This window comes from Lycorma delicatula, chromosome 3, assembly GCF_047948215.1.
Source record: "Lycorma delicatula isolate Av1 chromosome 3, ASM4794821v1, whole genome shotgun sequence".
Lineage (NCBI taxonomy): Eukaryota > Metazoa > Arthropoda > Insecta > Hemiptera > Fulgoridae > Lycorma > Lycorma delicatula.
In genome coordinates, this window is record NC_134457.1 from 223345438 (window position 1) to 223369441 (window position 24004).

Here is a 24004-nt window from a genome sequence, read left to right on the forward strand (position 1 = left end):
TACGTCTGAATTTAGTTTTTGTGGACATTAATCATACCATTTTATTTAGAATCAAATCCTCTAAAGTTTTGTTTAAAACTTCATGTGTTCATTACTCATTTAACAAAGTTATTATAAGCCAAAATAACATAGTGTGTTTTTCAATCCCCAATATTTGGTCTTTTACACCAGATTTTATAAAAACTACTTAAAATACTGTTCTGAGACCTGATTTTGCAATTTTTCAGATCAGATTTCAAATAAAACTGCTAAATTTACTCTTATTTAAGGTACCAAGAATTACAGTCTGGTTAATTTTATCAAAGGTGCAGAAATCAGATCGAAATCTTTCATCAGCCAACACTCTCTAACAAAGAGTTTCTTATCTTTATATGAACTTTCTTATTCATTTTCACAATAGAATATGTCCTGAAACTTTGATAAATTCTTCTTGAATCACTCTGTATAAAAATATATTTTTTTATTGAGATTATATGTTCTCTCGAATACATTTTTCAAGTAAATATATTTCTCAATTATTTGAAAACAACAAACATATATATTTTTTTTTATTAGACACATTAATTGATAATAATTATCTTAAGTGTTTTCAGTGCTCAGATATGTCTAACTTTAAAATATATGTTCAGGTAATATTTTTGTTACCAAGCATATTTTCTTATTAAAATAGTATATAAAAGTCACAATCAACTGCATAATTTCATTATTTTGAATTTTCTTTCATTCAACAGAACTTCATAGTTAAACAGAACAGATAGATCTATCTATACGTGTAAGTCCATTATATGAATTATATAATTATACATTTTAGATTATAATTTTTATATTCATAACCTGATTAATGATTTAATCTTGTTATTGGAAATAGATAAGTATAAATGTTAGAATTTTGGAAACATTAATTGCTGATTTATAGAAATAAAATAAGTTTTGCTTCTGTAATTTTCCTGCCTTAACACATTTTTCTATTTCTTTCTATAAACTAACAATCTTTAAACTTCACAAAATTGTTTCATAATCTACATCTTCATCTTTCTTTTAATATTTTCATCATAAATAGTTCCTTCTGTTACTAAACACAATAATATTATAAATGTTTTTAGAGATATATTAGTTTAAATATAGTTGTAGAAGAAGTTATTCTTGTCAGGTGTTTACAATTAAAACCAAATTCACATATTAATTTGGAAAAAATAATGATTGTACACACTTGAACTGCATTATAATTTTCAGAAAGTGGTGCATAGATAAAAATGTTTTAACATCTTCATAACTTAAAAAATGTTTACAAATTCTAAGCATACACAAGCACTTACATAAGGAAAACAAAACAAACCCATTTTTTGTGGTTAGTTTTTAGTCGTCATATAAAAAAAAATTATTTGGTTTGTTTGTTTTAAATATGATATAACATTTTTTCAAACTTTTTAAAAACTTGTTTTTTCTTTTTAGTCATACTTCAATCACTCCCGTTCCATTTTTTAGTCATTTTTTATGTTAAACAGCTATTGGATTTGTCATCTGCAACCCCAAAAAACCCGCATAGCCGTTTTGAAAATTTTTTCACCCACACCCTTAATTTACCCACCATACAGGTGGATATTTGCAAGAGTAATGGTGGAATATTGTATTGTCACCTGACCTTAGTATCTGTGCAAAATTTCATTAATCAGTAATGTCAGGAAGTATGTTAAATTAATGATGCAAGATTTGAGGACAAGCATGAAAAAAAACATTGTGAGTTAAAGAAAAGCAAGGAAAAATAATTATTTTTTATATCTATACTTTAGATGGATTTGAATTTTTAGTAGTCTTTTTCTTCTTGAATACAAATAACAAAATTTCACTTAAAGAGAATTGTTCAGCCTCAGTCTTAACAAAACTATTTGACGTTAACAGACTTGTAACAAATATATTAAAGTATTAACATCCAGTTGATCGATAGAAGATATATATATATATATGTATATCAAGTAACATAAGTAACTAAAACAAACAAATATTTTCAATTAGACAAGTATCTTAAAAGGTGACTTTAACATTAAAAAATTGCAGTAAATGTAGGTAGTAAAGTTACAAGTAATTACTAAAATTAACTATTATACTTTTATTCAGAAACATATAATGGTTTTTAATAACTTATGATATTATGTCTACATACCTTATTTCAGTAAAATGGATTAATTCTGTGGATTTGTAAGATACTCAAATATCCCACATGATGTTTTAATGAATACTTGGTGACAGGGCTGTTGGCTAACACTGAAGAATTATAAAAAGAAAATGTTATTAGATTACAGGAATATGAAAAATTTCTGAATTTTAGTCTAATGGTAGGCCAATTTTACAATTGTTTTTTGAACAGACTTAAAAAATGAAATGGTTTAAAGGTATTACTGGAATACTTTCTTTTTTTTTATATTAGTTTAGTTTCAGTAAGTATAATTTTCAAATATACATTTATAAATTAAATACTTTATTAAAGATCGAGTAACAAATTGAAAAATATTATTTAAAAAAATATTATTCTAATAATCTTGGTTATTGCAATTTCATACTTTTATAAACATAAAATATTGTTCTGTTACAAACAAATATTTTTAGAATAAAATCAATGTTTAAATAATTTCAAAATGTACTCAAACTGAGAAGTGCATTATTTCTTATACGAAGTACTATTTGTGAAAACTAATAATTTCCAGGATTAGTAAGGCCTCATTTACTCTGATTATCTTCTGTTTTTTATCTCGATGATAGGAGAGAGAATTTACCCTTTATTGGAATTTATTGTTTGTAGTGATAAACAAACTAACAACATAGAAAATTTTTTTTTTCTGTGTTGTAGCCACGTCCATTCTCTATGTTCTCAGAGTAATAAAACATTACATTCATAGTATATCTGGTTATTGGCATGCATTAAACAGTGATTTGGGGAAATTTGTTAAGTCATTAGATACAAAATTACATTTCTATCATTTTCCTCCTTTTTTTTAGTGCATTAAAATCATGCTTGTAACAGTAAGAAAATTAAAAAAAAAATATTTTTTTTTAGCATACCAGTATGGTACATTAGTAATGATAGAGTATGTTTGGTATAACGGTTTAAAGTTTTGCTGCAATCAGTTAAAGTTCTGCGATCAATTTAAATTTGGGATGACATAAATGAAAGTAATGTAAGTTTATAACTGAAAGAGCTGTTCACTGTAATACATCACTGTATACGTTGAATATTGGTGGCTGATATTTTCTGATTTATAAATAAGATTCTCAATTCATAGGTTTTCATTCAAAATCAAAAACTATTTCTTGAGGAAATGGAGTGTTAAAATAAAATCTGTTCCCATGGCAAGCTGACCAAAAAGTGAGCAAATTTTTAAAGGCTATTTGTTCCTATGGACAGGTAATTATCCCATATTAATCCAGTCCAACATTTCTGAGCAATTACCAGAAAGAAAATAACAACTGTATCACTATCAGTTATTTAAGTATGTTTTTATGATGATGAAAATTCATAGTTCATAGTAACATATTTACTGAATTTGTGTAAAATTGTGTACATGAACTGTAAGAATGATAGAAGACATTAACAACTAGGTAGTTACAAAATGAAATGTACAGATATTTTTTAATTAAAATTTTTAATTATTATTAATTTAATTATAAATTTTTATTATAAATCATCTTTGGATTTTTTTTTTAGAACAATTATGTTATTTCTACTAACAGTTCTTACATCAATACTTGCATTTGCAAGTTCTGAAGAAACGAATCCATTTAAAGAAGCATATAGTTGGATTGAAAAAGTGAACAGTAATCCTCATTCTACATGGAAGGTAATACAATCTTCTTAAAATAATTTAATTATGCTCTTACGTTTATGTACAAATAACAAAAACAGATATATTAAACAGTTATTAAAATAAATTAGAAAATTATTACACTCTAAAATCATTTACAAAAATTTTCTTAAAATGTAAATCTGGGTGGGCACTAATAATAATCATTAATAGGCATTATGAAAAACATATATATGAGTAAATAATATACGTTAATAAAAGGAAAAATATGATAAAATTAATTGATATAACTAAGATAATTAATAAATACTTTTTATTTGTCAGTTAATATATTTTTTTATTATTCTTTTTTTATTTAGTTATTTTCTTGTTATTCTTTTATACACTTTTTCCGGTGTCTATTGATGGTAATTTTACGAGTATAAAAAATTAAAATTGCTATCAGATTTAGATTTCAGGTAAAACTTATATTGAATGAGTCAATTTTAATTGATACATATTTTATTTCTTTTAGTGTATTAAAAAGAAAATAATAATAATAATAACAACGCTCAAATTATAATAATATTATTAAAATATTATTATAAGGTATCCTGGAATAGTAATTTTGAGGGACAGGTAGATGGGAAAAATTGTGCAGGCAGGCAACATTTGGAATATGCAGAACAAATTGTTAGGGAAATTTGATGAAGGGGGTATACCAAAATGAAACAATTGCCACTAGATAGGAATTCCTGGAGAGCTGCATCAAACCAGTTAAGTGACAAAAAAAAAATTACTATATTCAAGTAGGAGTTGCTGTTGGGTAGTATAATTGTAAGGTTGTTGTGCCTGTATTAATCTCTCTTCAAACATCTATTAAATGCGCTTAAAATAACTGTATCAAGTTTGATATCATTCAATAGAAGTTTTAATGCAGATCATAATTATTAAAGTATTGTCTTGCTGCTGTGTATTTGAAGTGTGAAATTTATAGTATTTAATTATGTTTGTTTAACAAAGTTTTTATGGTTAGTTTGAGGTAAATTGTAGTGGGGGTAGATAACCGAGCAGTAACCCACCGGGTTGGTCTAGTGGTAAACGCGTCTTCCCAAATCAGCTGATTTGGAAGTCGGGAGTAACAGCATTCAAGTCCTAGTAGTAAATTATTTTTACATGGATTTGAATACTAGATCGTGGATACCAGTGTTCTTTGGTGATTAGGTTTCAATTAACCACACATCTCAGGAACGGTCGAACTGAGACTGTACTAGACTACACTTCATTTACACTAATACATATCATCCTCATTCATCCTCTGAAGTATTATCTGAACAGTAATTACTGAAGACTAAACAGGAAAAAGAAAGAAAGATAACCGAACAGTGGGAGGCGGCCAGACTGGAACAGGTTTATAGCTATTGCTACCTAGGTATTCTTGATTTGTTTTTGTACTAATAAAATATTTAAAATCTAACTATAATTAATCTCACATAATATTGTTGTTTATAAATACTAAAGTAATTTGTTTAAATAATAAATAGCAATATAATTATAACATAAGTTAAAGTCATGAAACGTTAGATAAATTAGAAGTGGATGTATTAGAAATAAAATTGATAATTTTAGTAAAAATTTGATTGAAGTATCTTTGAAGAATCTTTGAAAGAAGTTATGAAAATTTAATGTCAAGTCTAGCTTAACGATAGCAAAATCGCTGCTGATAAAAAAAAGGAGTAATAATATAATTTTTAATATAATTTTTGGATTAAATATGATATATAATATTACAGTGCTACTTGAAGATGTATTAATTATTCTAAATTATCTTATAGAAGGTAACAATAAATGGAATAAGTTAATGACATTCAACCTAGATTTTAATATTAGATTAGGAGGAGCAGGAGGAGGAAATTTAAGATAAGAGAAGGGAAGTACAGTTGTACACTTTCATCAGTATCATTTAATTTTATCCTAAATGGTATATTTAAGAAGTTGAATAAAAATAAACGTACAAATAAAAATAAACATTTACATAAGGGAATAAATGTAAATGGCTTCTGCCTGTCTAATCTGAGATTCACTAACAATATTTTATCGATGGTAGGTTCAAGAGATGAAGAATGAACCGGCATAAATAAGCAGAAAGTTTGTATATTACTAAATCCTGATAAGACAAAGATGATTATTTCCAACTGAAAAAATTCCTGTTTCAGTAAAGAAGATTAACATTGAGTATGTAGAAAACTACTAGTATTTAGGTCAGTTGTATCTTTTCAAAAGAGAAGTAGTAAGGAGAATAAATTATTGATGGAAAAAGTACTGGTTTCTCATGAAAATCATTAAGAGGAATTTTTCAAGAAAATTAAAAGATAAATCGATAGTTAGTTATATATCCAACAATTTTATATCGATGAACACTTTATAACGGGGTTAGACAAGAGTAAAAGTAGCACAGTATGGGTCCATTACAAGTATATTTGTTGTCAGGAAAGAAATAAGGAAATGATAAGTGTTTTTAGATTGAGAAATTTTACAAGAGAAGCACATCTTCTAAAGGGGAAATTGTATAATCATGTACCAGAGTGGATGAATTTCATCGGGCTAAAATACAAATAAAACTGGCTTCCCAGAGCAGGAAAGCATCTGTTTTGAGATGGAGGGATATAATAGTGGAACAGTTTGGTGTAATAAGGTATTCATAAGTAATAGATTGTCAGAGTAACATAGTTAACATTTTTAAAAAGGTTTATGTAATATATTATGTGATGGCTATAAAGTTAAAAACTTTCTTGTTCCTGTTTGATGCTTTATTTATTATTTTTTGGATTGTAATGGTTATTTTTCTTTAAAGTTATATTGCATATAATATTTGCAGCCACTCAATAAGTGTATTACTTAATAAAAAAATCTATCGCTACTTATGGTTATTTTTATACTCGAGTAAACATTTCAATTTGTAGTTTTTTTTTAAGTTTTCGCTTGTTAAACTAGGGAAATTTATTTAAAATTTGTTTTAACATTGTTAAATTTAAAATTCTCACTTCATAAATGACTGGTAGAAGTGGAGTGCTCAATTAACACTAAAGCGCTATTGTGTACTCCACTTTTGAAGGACTCAATGTTTAGCTTCAAAAGGCCTCTGAAAAGAAAGGTTCCATTAATTTGAAAGCGAGTAATTCAATATTTAATAATTTACAAGTAATAATATTTAAGGTTTAAACAACATACATTTTGGAAAAAACATTTTCAGTTGCTATAAATGGATAAGCAAGTGTTCCCAAAATCAAGTTTTTCATGTAAAATTTAAATTAAAAATTAAAATTTTTTATTTATAGTCTGTAGGAAGCACTCCTGAAAGTATTATTTTCTTCAGATAAGAAGATAACACAGATCTCATTTTTTGTCTTCACGTACTTTATCATCACTAGTCACCCTGATCAGCTGATCATTCCAGTTCCCTTTCTGAGGAAATGTGACATTTCCTCTATCAAATTTCTTAATGAAGCTTATCAAAATTTAAACAAAGGCTGTTGTTGTAGCCTATATCAACTAATTTTGGTAAAATTAAAAATTTTTTTTATTTAAACTGAATGCAAAGAATGATGAAAGTAAGAAGTATGTATGCAATTTAACCTTAAAACTGTGGTGTATGTATAGACTCTTGTATGGTGCAACATAACGTTATTTTTGGTAATGTAACTCCATTATAACTGCTACGAAGTGTTAAATTATTTAATAATTTAAATAATCACTTCATCAGTAAAAGGAAATGATTTTCTTCTAGATACACTACTCAGTGGATATCAGCTGAACCTAAAAATAAATATTTTAAAATATATGTAAATATATATAAATTATTTATGAAGCTAGTACTGTAATGAGCACGCATTAAATAAAATGTATTTGATATTAAATTGATTAAAATATTTGTAGAGTTACATTATCTATTACTGAAATAGAGGATCCTGATTTCGCATTTTTACTGTTGTGGATTACATCTATTAGATATCTTAATTAGTAGCATATAACAAAGGTTAGATTTTTTACAGATTAGACAAGAAAGTTCACTCTTCTCTTAATTGAATCAAGACATCAACTATTCGTTTTTACTTTCTTGTTTGAAGTAAAGGAAGTTATCGCGAATAATTTCGGTTTTCAGATTTCAATGGAAATATCCATTTTGACCATCCATGAATCCATTTTAACTAGTTCTGGCGTGATGTCTGTAAGCACGTATGTTTGTATGTACGTATTCCACATAACTCAAAAAAAGTTAGCCGTTGGATGTTGAAATTTTAGATTTAGGACTGTTGTAACATCCAATTGTGCACGTCCCCTTTTGATTGCAAACGACTGAACCAAAAGTGTCCAAAAAAGTCCAAAATCCCAAAAATTTGGATTTTGGACATTTTCTTAACTGTAGTAATAATAATCCCTCGTTGAGAGCTTTTCAACAATATATCATAAGCGGTACTTATTTTCATTGGTTCCAGAATTTTATCCAAATACAATTTTAATTAATGAAATATTTGGGATCTTAAAAGGGAAGGGACATCGGTTCAAATCATATTTCATCTCCTTTTCTTTCTTTAACTTTTTTCTTTAATTTAAATGTATTGATTTATTAATAATTATTAACCTGTGATTGTACATTTTTTTACAATAAATAATTATTCAATAATAACAATAAAAAAAAAAATATGAAAAAAATCAGAAGTTATTAGTGAAATAAAATTTTATGTACTTTTAAAAATATATATACCTAATTTAATAGGCATTATTACATCTCTATATGTAATAGATTTAGTGAAACATCTGATTATTTAATATTAATTGAAAATTATAAGTTAGAATATATAGTATTATAGTTAGAATATATATGTTATAAGTTAGATTTTGATACTACTAAATCTTTAATAAATCTAATATTAAATAAATTGCAAAAAATTATTATCTGTTAGTTCATCACTCCTCTGACATTTTCATCATTTTATCATCAAAAAACCAGGTCTAAATCATAAGGTCATCTTGGTGAATTTTTTTTTGTTACTCTTGCTTTTAGAATACAGGAGAATATCTTACGTATTCTTGAAAATAGAGTTATCGATCTCTAGTTGCTTTAATCTTCCTTTCAAAATTTATTTATTGAATAGTAGTTTTAATGGCATCAAAACCCCGCTTTGGTGCTACTACTATTATCACAGGATCACAGGTCCTTATCTATTTATTTTGTACTTCTTGAAATATAGGCTATTTCATCTTCAAAAATAACTTGTCTTTTTCTAATCCTTCATCCTCTTGTACAATCTTTCCTTTTGCATCCTCTTCAATTTTCTTTTATAAAACTGCTTATAGAAATTTATAGTTTTCTCCAGTACATCTATTCTATTTGTTACGTTTCCTTTACTAATATTTAATTTTTAAATCTGAGTTTTCATAGTAACCTCTGACTGTTTTTTGATTTCTTCTGTAGACCCTTGTGATTACTAGATATTTATTATGGTCTCTTTATAGTGTTTCAATTCATTTGAATTGTAAAACTTTCTTCTTTCCTTTTTAGGAAGTATTGTAATCGTGAAAAATTTTGGTTTTCAGATTTCAACGGAAATATCCATTTTTACCATCCCTGAATTCATTTTGACTAGTTTCAGAGTGATCTCTGTACGTATGTATTTATCTCGCATAACTCAAAAACGATTAGCGGTAGAATGGTGAAATTTTGTACTTAGGATTGTTGTAACATCTAGTTGTGCACCTCCCCTTTTGATTGCAATCAACTGGGCCAAAAATGTGTTTACAGTCAGATCTCTAAATAAAGCAGGAGTTTCAATTTTAAAAATTTGAATTTTGGACCTTTTTTTAATTATAGTAATAAGTCTTTGTTGAAAGCTTTTCAACAATATATCATAAACGGTACTTATTTTCATCGGTTCCAGAGTTATAGCCAAATAAAATTTTTATTAATGAAATATTTGATCTTCAAGGGGAAGGCACATCAAGTCGAATCCGAATTCATACATATATATTTTCTTAACTTTTTTTAAAAATTTAAATATATTGATTTATTAATAATTATTAACCTCTGATTGTAAAAAAAAAAATTACCAAGAAATAATTATTCAATAACGATAAAAAAAAAAAAAATAATAATAATAAAAAATGATAGTTATTAGTGAAATAAAATTTGATCTTTTAATTTTAATTCAAACATTTTTACAATCGGTGGTTAATAACTATTAATAAATCAATACATCTAAATTAAAAAATAAAGATTTTTTAAATATATATGTGAAAAAGAAAATAATAAAGATTAAAACATTTTATTTGTTACAGGCAGGGCAGAATTTTGATCCAACCCTACCAGCAAGTTATATAAAAAAACTTTTGGGATTGAAAAGGAAAAACCGTCCATCAATATTACCAAGAGCACTACCTATTAATGATATTAATGACAAAGATATTCCTAAAGAGTTCGATTCACGCAAAAAGTGGAAGTATTGTAAATCTCTACAGGAAATTAGAGACCAAGGAGCCTGTGGATCATGTTGGGTAATTATAAAAAGTACTTCCTAGAATTGTTTTATTAATTAATTACATTTATTTGTTCATTACTTTTTTACTTTCCGATTGAAACATTTATATATGTACGTTCAAGAAATCATAAGTAATAAAATTTTGCTAGATTTATATATTGAAATCAAGAAATGTATTAAATGTTTTATTCATTCTTTGAGCAATTCATGCATTTTAGTATCCCTAAAAGAGTTTTAAAATAAATTCAGAAAAAATGTCTATATGAACAACAACTATATGGGTATAATCTAATTAATTTCATCTATCAATGTTAGCTTGAGCACTGACTATCTACTAAACAAAATTTAGAATGGTTAATGACATTTTCAACCAAATTTTACAGTCATATTATACTTTGAGTCCAACGCAACAAAAGCAACAATAAAAAAATTTATAAATTCCTCTAATTTCAAGTTAAAAAAGAAACAGTTAACGTTAAAATATATTTATGACACGATACAAGTTAAATTAAATTATTTATTGCAACTGAGATTTCTAAAAATGTACTTAAATTCATAAGTATGTTATTTATAAATATTACTCTACTGTTTTTGTTACATTAAGTTTATTGTAGGTAACTACTTTGTTTTCTAATTTTTCCTATTTTTAAACACCACTGTATGTAAAATGTTTATGTACCACACTAACTATATGTGGTAACAGATTAATGTGGTAACAGTTCTTGAATCGATTAAAATATGAAAAAAATTAATCATAACAGTTTTTTTTCACTAACGGAAAATTTTGTATAAACATATTGTGTGCATAGAGGATCAACTGTGATTGAAGAAAAAAAATCCACTTAAAGAAAAATCTTTCAAAAGACTAAACCACTACTGACCTACCCAGATTTAAATTATTTAAATTTAATGTACTTATGTTTTATTGTGTTTAGAAGATGGTAATATAGTAAATTGTCAGCTAATCCAGATTTCCCTAATTACATCTTAAGGCTTTAAAAAAAAATAAAAATAATAATTATTCTTACGATTTAATTGTATTTAATGCTTTAAGTATTTAATTTTTATAAGTAAAATGTTAAACTAAACTTTACAGAAAAGTATAAATTTGATCCCAGTAATTTAATAAAATGAAGCTTTATTTAAAGAATTTTTGTACTCTTCATTTTGTAAGTATCAAGTAACTTTTATAACTATTATTCTTAATTGGTTTACTTCATGATTTAACATAGATTCAACAAGTATACTCTTAATTTTATTTTTTATATCTGCTACAAAATCATACTGGTTTGTAATTTAATAAATCAGTTCTTAAATTAATTATTCTATTTTTTTTTTTTAATAATTGCCCACAGATTTTCAAATTAATTGATATTTTAGGTAGTTCCTGATCATTTTATCATTTGTTCTTTTACAAATCCCTTTCACTTTTTTATATTATGGATTGAGAAAAAGTTTTAGAAATAATCTTTTTCCTTATGAAAACAATTCTTGAAATTATGTTAATGTTATGTAAATATTAACATTTTGTCTATATGTAGACACGTTGAAAACTATGGTAGTCATTCATGAATGACTATCCAGGCACTGGGTAGATACCATAATTGCTGTTTTAAAACAGTTGAAAGTAACCGGTTCCTTTTTGTTTCAAAGAAAGGGAAAATATGGTTTTAGAACAAAAGTAGTTATTAGTAAGAAAAATTAAATTGACTTAAGAATCAATGGTATTAACCTAAATTGAGTCAGCAGCCAGTGGAAAATTACAAACTATAAGTAGAATATTTGATGCAGGCTGCTTTCAGCTAGGTGGAAAGCTTACTAGCCAGATAAAACCAGTTAACACTAGAAATGTAAAAAAAGGCTCTTTCAAACTTCAGATTTTATATTTTCAAAAACGTTTTGTAGTAACCTTTTCTTTTTTTTAAACCATCAAAGAATCATACAAATATCACTTCTTCCCTTCCTTTTCTTTTTTCTTTCTAAAGTTTCTTCATCTGTTCTGATTTCACCTTCTTTTTCTTCAGTCCACTTCCTACCACTAGGGTTTTTCTGTTCTATAAGAATGTTCAGATTGTACAAGAACGTTCTAAATTCAGCGCTGTTTGAAAAAGTTCCTTGAGTTAAATTGAATTTTTGCATTTCTCTTTTCATTTGTTTGATGTAACCTGTTGATTTTTGTTTTTCCAAATTTTATGAAAGATTTGTCTGTTTACTTTAGATTTATTCATCCTTATCATCAGAGGTGGCTTGTTTATAGGCACTGTGGAACTGCAGCACCCCCTATTTCCACTTTATATTATTGATAACATTTAATATAATGAGTCCTTTTTTCTTTAATTCTTTCTTTATATTTGTACAACATATAATCCTTAAGCTTAATGTCAATAGCCATCCTCTAGTTTATGAAAAAAATACAAACATTTTTGTATGGAACTGTGCACTTCACAATTCCAGTGGCGTGGTGTTTGGCTGTTGTGGATATGTTCACATAGGAAGCTGCACGTGAGGCTGTAAGGATGAAAGAGCACTGTCACTTCCACAATGCCGTCCCTGGCATGCTGGTGAAAGGTAGTTTTTTTTTACTCCGAATGTGTATGGAACATTTATTGATTCCCTTTTCTAGTTTAGTTGGTGGAAAAAATATGAAAGTGGTTCAGTTGTTTTTTCGGTAGTGATCAGAAGATGGTGGAAAGTAATGGCTCTTTGATTGCCAAATCTGTCCAAAAACATGCTGGAAGGGCAAAAGAGAAGTTAATTAGTAAAAATTAATTATGCATTTGTTTCTGCGTTCATTGAAATTTAAATTAATCACCAATGGACTATAATGTTTTTAAGCGGATATTTTATTAATATTATCTGTATTGCCATTTTATTATTTATTTGGTTAAACCTAATACAGTTTTTAACCACATAAAAACCATGTATGTATCATATTCTTGAACATGATAAACTGCAGAAATAGAGTATTATCCTGCTTTCAGCTATTCTATTTAATTCTTTTTTGTCGGTTCTTTATTTTACAGAAAACTTTAACCATGGTCTTGAAAAAGTCCAGAAAAAATTTGACCTAGAAAAGAGGCCCAAAAAAATTTTTTCTGAGGATTCTCCTTTCTACTTTTAATATTTTTCTAGTTTGGTAAAGTAACTTGTTTCTGTTCGTGAAGAATGACAGGTTTAATTACTGTGTGTAGCATCTTATTTCAGCATTGATAGATAAATATTTTTTGTTATAAATATATTTTGTTAAAAATGCTAATTTTTCTAACGTTGCTAGTTTATATTTTAAAGAATATTTTTGTGAGCCCCATTACAACTGATATTTCCCCTAAATATTTAAAATTTTTAGTTGTTCTAACATTTCCAAATTTAGTATGAATTATTAATAATTTAATAACGATTTTTATTTATCGATAAAATAAATTTTAAAGTATTATTGAAAAAATAAAATGTCGAAAAAAGTCATTGGCTAGTCTACATCTGAAAATAAGTTGAATACAAGAAAATATTGAAAATCGTTTTTGAATTGCTACATTTGAAGATAACAGTTCCAATACTGTCAGTGGATGATATATTAAACAATTTTGAATATGACAAAATACTACAGATAAATTTTGAGACAACTTCAAGAACTGTTTCAAGGAAAACATTTTTCAACAAAATTTTGTAATGCAATATTAAAAAAAAGTGAAAAAATTTGTAAAAGAAAAAATGCTAAAATGGTCATAAACTACCCTAATAGCAATTCAGTTGAAGATCTGTGGACACTTATAAAAAAAAGAATAAAAGAAAGGCTAGATGTCAGATGAATGAGCCTGGCCTGAGGGGCCAGGTTCATTCATCTAACATCTAGCCACCTGCTTACTCGCTCCACTGCGATGGTAGTGGTGAAGCGCTTCCAATTACCACTTTCCTCCTCTTCTGTTCTGCCTGAGATCAGAGGGACAGATCATCTACATAGGCAATAATCTGTGCATCGCCCAGAAGCTTCTGCCTCAGTAGGCTCTCATATGAGAGGTTTCACAGGAGTGGGCTCAGGACAGAGCCCTGTGGAACACCACCGAACATCCCAAATTCTACCAATCCGTCTTCGGTCATTAACATCATTTTTCTATCGTGAAGATATTAATTTATTATCACCATTAGATCACTAATCCCTCATTCTCTTAGTGATGGTAAAACAACTGACCACGGAATACTATTAAAAGCACTCTTGACATCGAGGAGAATTACCAAAGGAATTCACCTCCTTTCACCTGCCAGGAACCACCTGCTCAATCTAGTGCTCACTCTAAAACATGCTTTACAGCATCAACTGTTGATTTTCTCCAAACAAACCCCTATTGATTCGTGTTTTGTAAAAACGTTATATAAAATTTAGTATTGTAAAAACTAATTATACTGTAGTGATAAAATTATATTTTTGTACTGTTATAGAAACAGTACATATTAATATTATGTTTACTCCAGTTAACATTCAGTAATTGCTATTCGCTACTTGTATCTAAATACCACACTGTCTTACTTTAAAGGCAATAATAATTGAAATGTTTGTAGTATATAAGTAATAGAATATTAAAACTGTTTTATCAGCCTGCTGGCAGATTCTGTAAACAATTTTTCACTTTAGAAATAAAAATAAAATCTTGTTTTACTGTATCCAATATTTGACACACAATTAACAGAAACTTGTAACGGGTATCTAAATTAGATTTTCTTTAATGCCTTAGCAGTATATGGATGATACCAATTAAATACTACATTTCTAGTAATATAAATAATCTTCTCTTTTTTAATGGCTGAAACTCTTGAAATCACACTACTAATCTGAATCTGATAAACTTAAAAATATACGAATACTTTCTCTAAAGAACATTTTTTATACTTTTTAAATTACATAGCATGTCTCAAAGATAACCTATTTTGAAAAAATCAGAGAAAAGTTTTTCCTATTTAAAAATGACTACCTGCTAAAATTATTTTTACATTGTATATCTCAAACTGTAAAATTTGTATACTAGAGCAAATTTTAAACAAGCTATGTGTAATTTTCAATAAGAGATTTTTTTAAACGCTTGTTTGATCATTTTTTGTATGCATATAAACTTTAAGTAAACAAAAATATTATTTTGTTGTCAGGCGGTAGCAGCAACATCTGCATTTACAGACAGGTTATGTATTGCAACAAAAGGTAAATTTAATGGTCATCTATCTGCAAACGAACTACTTGCTTGTTGTTCTGAATGTGGTGATGGCTGTGGCGGAGGATATGATGATGCAGCTTGGGAATACTTTAAAAATCATGGTGTTGTTACTGGTGGTGATTATAATTCTAGCGAAGTAATTTATTTTTCATATTACTATTTTTAAGTTCTATTACTTTTAATTATATTCAAATGGATTTTATGAAATACAGTATATTAATGAGAAAACACTATTAATACTAAAACCAGCTGATGAATATCTTAGGGGTTCCTCTGGTTAAAAACTCTTATAAATTAAAGCAGGGCAAAGACTCAAAATTCTGAAAACTATTTTCCATAGAAATTTTTTTAAATTTCATTAGTTTTGATTATTATTAAAAACAATTATCAAAACTGTTAAAAACAGTTACATCAAATCAAAAGAGGGATATAAAATTTAAGAAATCATGTATATTTACATCAGAACTGTTTCAAATGTTATTTAAAATATTGTTTACCATAGAAACTTTTTACAAAAGCAAAGCGTTTAATTAAATCTCATTTCACAAGAAGGAGATAGAATGTTTAATAATAATTAGAAAAAATTTCCAATGAGAGTTATTTAAAAACTTACTTAAGTTTTATTATTTTAACTTTTCTGTTAAAATGTTGTAGAATATCATGACTGATTATATCACAAAAAGAAAAATAAAACAGTTTCATTAAAACAGGGACAGAATTCCCTCATTCGAAACCTCATAAATAGTTAGTTATCAGTATCATAAAATTTGCAAAGTTTATGACTTTATTTTGTTTAATAAACTTCATGTTAAGTCAGTAAATGCTAAAATCTATAAATTTTTTTTTTGTTAAGGTTGTTGAGCACTGCTTACAGGCAGACAGATGGACAGATGGAATCATGTGATACAACTTTTGATTTGACTGAGGTCAAACGAATGACAGGCTTGACTAAAGTCAAACCTGGAACCTTCCAAATGAAAGGCTGAGATAATACCATTCAATCCACAATAGAACTCGGCCACTAATATGTTATGCACGAACAAATTTGTTTATTTTTCAGCATTATATATTAACTTTCACATTTTACATAATCGTGTAAAATATTCAGTTTTGTGTTCAAATTCGATACTAGTTACTAATACGTGTTTTTAAGGAATCTTAATACTTTTCACCATCGCAAATCCAAAACTGATTTTTCTTAAAAAATGAAAAATATTTTCATCCTAATTTAGTGTTAATGAGTAGAAAAGTATAAACTGTGAACACTCTAATAATGTATTTAATAAATAACTAAATGAAAAATAATTATTAATTTTAAGGGATGTCAGCCATACCAACTTCAGCCATGTGAACACCATGTAGAGGGTCCTAGACCGCAATGTTCTTCGTTAGAGCCAACACCCACTCCACCTTGTGAAACTAAATGCTTAAATAAGAAATATAGAAAACCATTTAATAAAGATCACCATAAAGGTAAGTTATTTTAATGTTAACTTTTCATGAACAATTAAATAAATTAACTACATTGTATACAGAATAACTTTTTGCCACATCAATGCATTATATCTTATCAGAATTGTAGTTCTTAATTTAGTATTATGGGATATGCTTGGATACCTGATTAAAATGGTCGGAGAGAAATTTTTTTCATATTAATAGAATGATTTAAACTAATTTTTGATTGAAAAATTATTGTTGTTGATAAGCTACCCATCAGAATTATACAATTTATTAATAAATTCGTAGTCCTTTGAACAACTGTCCTATTTTACCATCCTACATTTCCAATTTTGCCGTGCTAAATTCTTTTTTGCTCATTATTTTATTTTTTAAATCTTCGATTTTATTCATTACAAATAAAACACCATATAAGAATAAAGAAAAAATAAAAGTTTTTAAATAACTTTAAATTATTAAATAAATTCTTACAATAAATGTTCTTAAATTATAGTCGCCTATACTATAACTCAGCCTCATTAATGGAATGTTTCTTTAACTTGTCATAATTCATTTTATGCTACAAAAAACTTTCTAAGCAGTCTGGTGTTCTGCAGCTCCAATATACCTCTATATATTACAATTGTAGCTCTGCAAAAAAAATAAGTTATATAAATTCTGTGGAGAAAGTCGATTAATGAAATTAACAATTAAAAGAATTTTGGTTACGGTAAATTCTACTGTACTTTGTGGTAGTTTTTTGTTATGAATGTCCAGTAATGAGCGAGTTGTTCGATTCAGCTAAAAAATAAACTATTATAATGTTTTAAAAATTACCACAACTGACCAGATTAAAACCTGGGAACTTTTGAATGAAAGCCTATGACGATACTGCTATGCTACTAAGGTTAATAAGTTTTAAAATTAAGAAATATACTTCTGGATTTTTTTTTTAAGAACATGATGTTGATAATACCGTTCAATAGTATGATTATATATTATTAACCTTAGATTTTCATATGAAAATTGATTCTGTAACAAACATGGAACAAGAAATGCAGGTTGATAAATTAACAGCAATGCGAAAGTGTGTTATTTATATTTGTAAGCAATTACTGATGTAACTCATTTTTATAAAAAAATGACAATTATTCTTTGAAGAATGAATTTAATCAGTATACTTTTTTATTGTATTTTTCAGTAAAATCTTCATACTCTGTGCCAAGTAGCGTAGCTGAAATTCAAAAGGAGATTTTAAAACATGGACCAGTGGAAGCTGGATTTATAGTTTACACTGATTTTCTGTCTTATAAATCAGGTATGTTGAGGGTAGATAACAGTGTTATTCGTATATTGCATCAAGAATCTTAGAATGAATTACCCTCCTACTCATAATATCTTTTTCCACATGTCATCTTTCTTTTTCTGTTTAGCCTCCGGTAATTACCGTTCAGATAATACTTCAAAGAATGAATGAGGATGATATGTATGAGTGTAAATGAAGTATAGTCTTATACAGTCTCAGTTTGACCATTCATTAGATGTGTGGTTAATTGAAACCCAACCACCAAAGAACACCGGTATCCATGATCTAGTATTCAAATCCGTGTAAAAATAACTGACTTAACTAGGATTTGAACACTGGAACTCTCATCTTCCAAATCAGCTGATTTGGAAGTCTAGTGGTGAAGATGCGTTCACCACTAGACCAACCCGGTGGGTTTTTCCATATGTCTGTTTAAAATTATTGCATAATTTCTACTTAACTAAAAAAAAAAATTATGAAAATGTACTATTCTATCAAGTATTTTTGTATTCTCTTAACTCAGATGGGTCGTAGTTGTGTAAATAAGTTTTAATTAAAGTTTTTCCATTATGGAAAAATAAATGTAATTATAAAAAAACAAAATTGCAATTAGCAGTAACATTTAACAAAATGTTAATTTGTGTTTGTTGTTAATCAAATATATAGTTTGATAGGTTTAATGATATCTTTTAACAAGTTTTAAAACAATAAAATCGCAAAATTTAAGCACATGTCCATATTTCAATAAATTTCCAGTTTGTATTTTAATATAATAAACCTATTTTTTTTATCATTAGTTGTTACTAAATGCCAACAGCATTCAGTATTATTTAATTTTGGCGATCTCTGAGAGCCAGTCATCAGTTGTGAATTTGATTGCTGGCATTTCATCTTTACCTCACACACAAGCAGGTTATACTTTCAGTCACTCTTGTGGGTATTTTCAACCAGTGCTACTGTTCTACACTTAGCACAACTGATGTTATAGGTGGCGTTTTTTCTGGGTTAAGCGAATATATATTTAGAATATACTTACTTATTCTAAAAAAAAATGTTTGTACGGGTACATCAAAAAGTGTATTTAATTTAAATTATTTCCTAGAAGCTACAAGCTACAGCATCCTATCCTGCATTTCTTATGACAAGAAATTAATTTTCTATCCAGAGGTTGATAAAAATAAAAAACTCATGGCTGAGCTACTCAGCCAGTCTGAATGAGTAAAGTTAGGTCTTCTTTTATTAATAAATATGATAAAATTAAAAGAAGAAATGTATTGATAAAGTTATAAAATAAAAGAAGAAAGTTTGCTGAAACTTTGTTCGAATAATTAAAAATAATTACAATAAAAATGGTTAATTATAAATGATAACTTGGCTTATAATTCACCTTTAGTTAAAGTCACAGCAGTTATCAAATTTGTAATCACCATAAGCAACAAATAGTTAAACGGTCATTTTTACATAAACTATAGGACAAATTTAGTATAAAAATAACTGTAATATTAATTCTAAGAGAGCTATATTTATTAGACTTAAAACTAAAAATTATTTGCAAGTATGTGTTCTACTACTCCTAATTTTTTTCTTTTATTTAAATTAGGTGTTTATCAGCCTAGTCCTTCCAGTACTTCTAAAGGAGGCCATGCTGTTAAACTCATTGGCTGGGGTGTGGAAAAGAACACACCGTATTGGTTGGTACAAAATTCTTGGAATTCAGACTGGGGAGACAAAGGTTTATTCAAGATACTTAGAGGAAAAAACACATGTGGTTTTGAATCAGAAATAAATGCAGGAATACCAAAATAATAATGATTGATGATTTTATTAATAGCTTATTGTGCATGTACTGATGCTAACTTGTAATTATGCTTTTATCATCACTGTCATGGACTTAATAAAAAGATTTTTAGTTATTAAATTTATTTCTAACAATTCATTGGTACAACTCTTTTCTTACGTTAATTTATGAACTAGATCTTACTAAAATAAAAGTCTTTTTTTATTAATTTTTTTATTAATAATTATTCTTTTATAATAATTTTTAAATGTGAAAAATAATAATTTTTTGTTTTTGAAATAATTACTTACTTTTTTTAAAATTTACAAGAAAAATATAACTGAAATTAAATAACACTTAGATGGGGTAATGCATCAGCATAGGTACATGAGAAATACGAATGCCTAGATCATCTGACAAACTGTACATGTTTACCACTGAGTTTCCAAGTTGTAACCTGGTATATTGTGTTGCCAATTTATTTCTCACATAAAACTAAATAATTCGTTAAATGAATCGGTGACCAAATATAGTAGCTAGTATATCTGTGTAACAATTCAACCAGCCTGCAATGCATATTTATTCCATCATAACTCGTGTAGTTAGTTGTTTTACTAATAATGAAATTAGATTTAACTAAAGTTTAAACTTAAACAAGTTAAATGAAATTTTGTTGGTGGATTCTGTGACCCAGAAGAAAAAAATATGAGTGAAAGGCTCTATTCAAGATCCTTCCTTGCAAGTAGACCGATTGCGGTGGGGAAATAACATTTAAAGGAATAGGGTATATATCTACATTTTTAAACAGAATTTGGCATAGAAAATTAATTTCATAAAGAATGAAAATCGATCAATCTCAAAACAAAATTCCTTAATAAAATGAAATCACAAATCTTAAAAAAAAATCTTTTCTTCTACTAAACTTCAGTTTTGGCAGACGTGTGATTCGCACTTTTACATTAATAAGTTTCATGGAAAATCCAAAAGAGAGGGTTACACTTTTCTACTTCAGTTTGTTCAAAATAATCAAGGTTGGTGCTTTGTTTCAATAATGTACATATATATCTTTGAGCAAAGTGTGCACCTCCCTCAACACACACAAGCGCGCACGCGTACATATATATATATATATATATATTAAGTTTTATACTCAAGTTCTACTTTTAAAAAATGAAGTTTATTTTATGTAATCAAATTATTACAATTAAAATCCATTTAACTGTTAGTAATCAATTGCTAACTATGTAATATTCATGGTTTCCCGCACATTTTCAAACTCGGTGGTCGCCCTCATTTAAAACAACACGTCTAGTCTTTACAAAAAAAATTTAGTAGTATGGTTCAATATTTGAGAGTAGGGGTGAACGACCTGCCAAAGTTCGTTCTCCACAGAATATCGAAGCTGTCAGTACAAAGTTGCTGAGGAGCCTGGACAAATCAACAAGAAAAGCAACAGTATAACTTTTGATTTGTAGGTGATCCGAGCAGAGAATTTTAAAACCTTATCCGTACAAAATAACAGTATTGCTTAAATTAACGGTTAGGTTAAGTTAGAACGGCATTGGCTGAACAGGGTGTGATGTATTGTTGAACGTTTGGTTTTCATGCGAGACACATTTTCACCTAGACAGGGTTGTTAATATAGAAAATGTGCGATTTTGGACTTCCAAAAATCCGTCGTACATTTATCATGCTTCAAGAAATACGGTACGGGCCGTTATCTCTTCAGTCATGGGATAATAGGGCAGACAATGAACGCTGAACGTTATCTAAACGTGCCGCGTAATATTCTTGTTCCTCGGCTTCTTGCAAAATAGTTTCAGTTAGAAAACGAGTGGTTCATGCCGGATGGAGCCAGACCAAACAGAGCTAATGTCGTTTTAGACATTTTGCACGAAACTGTTAAAGCAAATATCATTTCAAACCGTTTTTCTAATAATTTTCCGTGTGGACAGAACTTGGCCCCGAACGGTTCTGATTTGATTCCGTGTGATTATTTTCTTTGGATATTTCTAAAGGAAAATATTTTCCGTAAACATCCTCGTATAATGTTGGAACCGATCACATATGACATATGGCATTGAGGTGTCCAAAGATGTAATCGAGGATATGTGTCGTCAAGTTGTTAACAAAATAGGAGTTCGTGTTGAAGAAGTTGCTAGACGTGATAATGGTCATATTGAACGTGAATACGCGCCGGCCACCGTGGAACAACTGGTAGCGTCTTGGCCTTTCATCCGGAGGTCCCGGATTCGAATCCCGGTCAGGCATAGCGTTTTTTACGTGCTAAAAAAATTGTCATTCATCTCATCCTCTGAAGCAATACCTAACGGTAGTCCCGAAGTTTAAAAAAAAAAATATGCGATACGCAGTCACCTATATAGTAAACACGTTGTATTTTACTGTTTTCTGTATTGCGATTCAAAAAAAAAATATTTTTTAACAAAGCCAAATGTTGGATCATTTTTTTGGCTCCACTCTGTTCCTATTGTACGTAAATTGTCCTGTATTAAAATATTTTTTAATATATTTTATTTTTTTCCAGCCCATATTTCATAATTTTATAACTATTCGTCAGTTGTTTCTGTATGCTAGTTTGGTTTATTTCAAAACGTTTCTTCTCCGTAGTAAAAAGAACAATTGTTTCATCTTTTAATAATGCCTTTAACTAATATATTTATATCTTTAATATTTTAAAATTATTCCTCTTTAGTACGTACTCGTTCGATTTAATAATTCTAGTATTCACGTACCGGTTATGATTTAATATACTTTTAATTATTTTTGAATTATAATTTTAACGATACCTAAACTCCTTAAAATTCAGTAATTTTCAAAATTCCCTTATAATAATTATTAGATTACTTGCGCGTTAGTTAAATGTTATATTTCTAATAATTCTAATTGTTCGCCAAAATTCAATTACTATTAATAATTCATCTTAACACGTATTTATTTCAAAATTATCTTAAAATTCTAGATTATAATAAAATCACTAATTAATTATTAACGATAACGAGCTAGTGAAGTTCAATAATCTGTACTGAGAAATAATGGCCGTTTAAGTCAATAATATTTCTTAACGTTAACTTCACAGTATAATTTTCAAAAATTATCTAATTCATATTTTCTTTGCTATCTTAAGTTCTAAACGTAGTAAAATGAACGATTATTCTAACTCGTATTTTCTTTTTAGTTTCATAATCTTCAAATTGTTTCATTTTGTGACAAGTCTTACATCCGAAGTTTATTATATTTAACTATTTCTTCCTTTTCTTTCATATTTTTGGTTGTTTTTATTATCTAATATATCTACATTTTTTATCTCATCAATAATATTATAATTACATTCATCATCAATGCTTTTCTTAACTTTATTATGGTTTCCATTTCTCTTCTTATTTCTAATAGTATCTTCCTTATTGCTATTACATTTATTATTTTTCTTCTTACTAGTTAACATTTTTTTTATTCTTGTTAAGCTTGCTGTACTTGCTGAAGCTTTCTTCAGCAAGAAAATTTATTTTATTTAAAAGAAATAAAAGATTTGTTTTTTTTTAAAGAATTTTTCTTTTATTTTTATTATTATATTCGTTTGACAACTTTTTTGTATAATAGCACTTTTCTTATCAATTACATTTAATATATTCATCGTATTTAATATCATTACTTTCATTATCGATAATTTTATTATATTTATTATTTATATCATTAGTATTTGGCAACAAATTACTGCTATTATTGAAACATTTATCCTTACTATAATTATAATTATAGTAAGGACTATTTTCATCATTGAAAATAACATTTGGTAGTTATTATTTACACTAGCATCAACAAATTCTGGCAACTGTAACTACTATTTACATATTCCCTCTTGTTATTATCACTAATAGTATTTGGCAACACATTTTCATTATTTACAAAATTCTATTTTTTTTTTTTGAATTTTTACGGGCACCGACTACTAA

General features: G+C 27.5%; 1 protein-coding gene across 1 annotated transcript; it reads left to right on the forward strand.

Annotated features, from left to right (window-relative positions):
* The first annotated feature begins 616 nt into the window (after positions 1-616).
* Positions 617-20174, forward strand: LOC142322473 (cathepsin B-like cysteine proteinase 3). The gene is made up of 7 exons (XM_075361590.1): positions 617-772; positions 3701-3833; positions 10113-10328; positions 15449-15649; positions 16833-16986; positions 18152-18268; positions 19857-20174. Exons 2-7 carry the CDS (start codon positions 3708-3710, stop codon positions 20060-20062), a joined length of 1020 nt encoding a protein of 339 aa, XP_075217705.1. The 5' UTR covers positions 617-772; positions 3701-3707; the 3' UTR covers positions 20063-20174.
* Positions 20175-24004: the final 3830 nt, after the last annotated feature.

Bases quoted from the DNA above. Each gene is read 5' to 3' on its own strand.
- LOC142322473 (XM_075361590.1), top strand. From the start codon at position 3,708: ATGTTATTTCTACTAACAGTTCTTACATCAATACTTGCATTTGCAAGT. The intron at 16,987-18,151 runs GTAAGTTATTTT...TGTATTTTTCAG, and splicing joins TAATAAAGATCACCATAAAG to TAAAATCTTCATACTCTGTG. The intron at 18,269-19,856 runs GTATGTTGAGGG...TATTTAAATTAG, and splicing joins TTTTCTGTCTTATAAATCAG to GTGTTTATCAGCCTAGTCCT.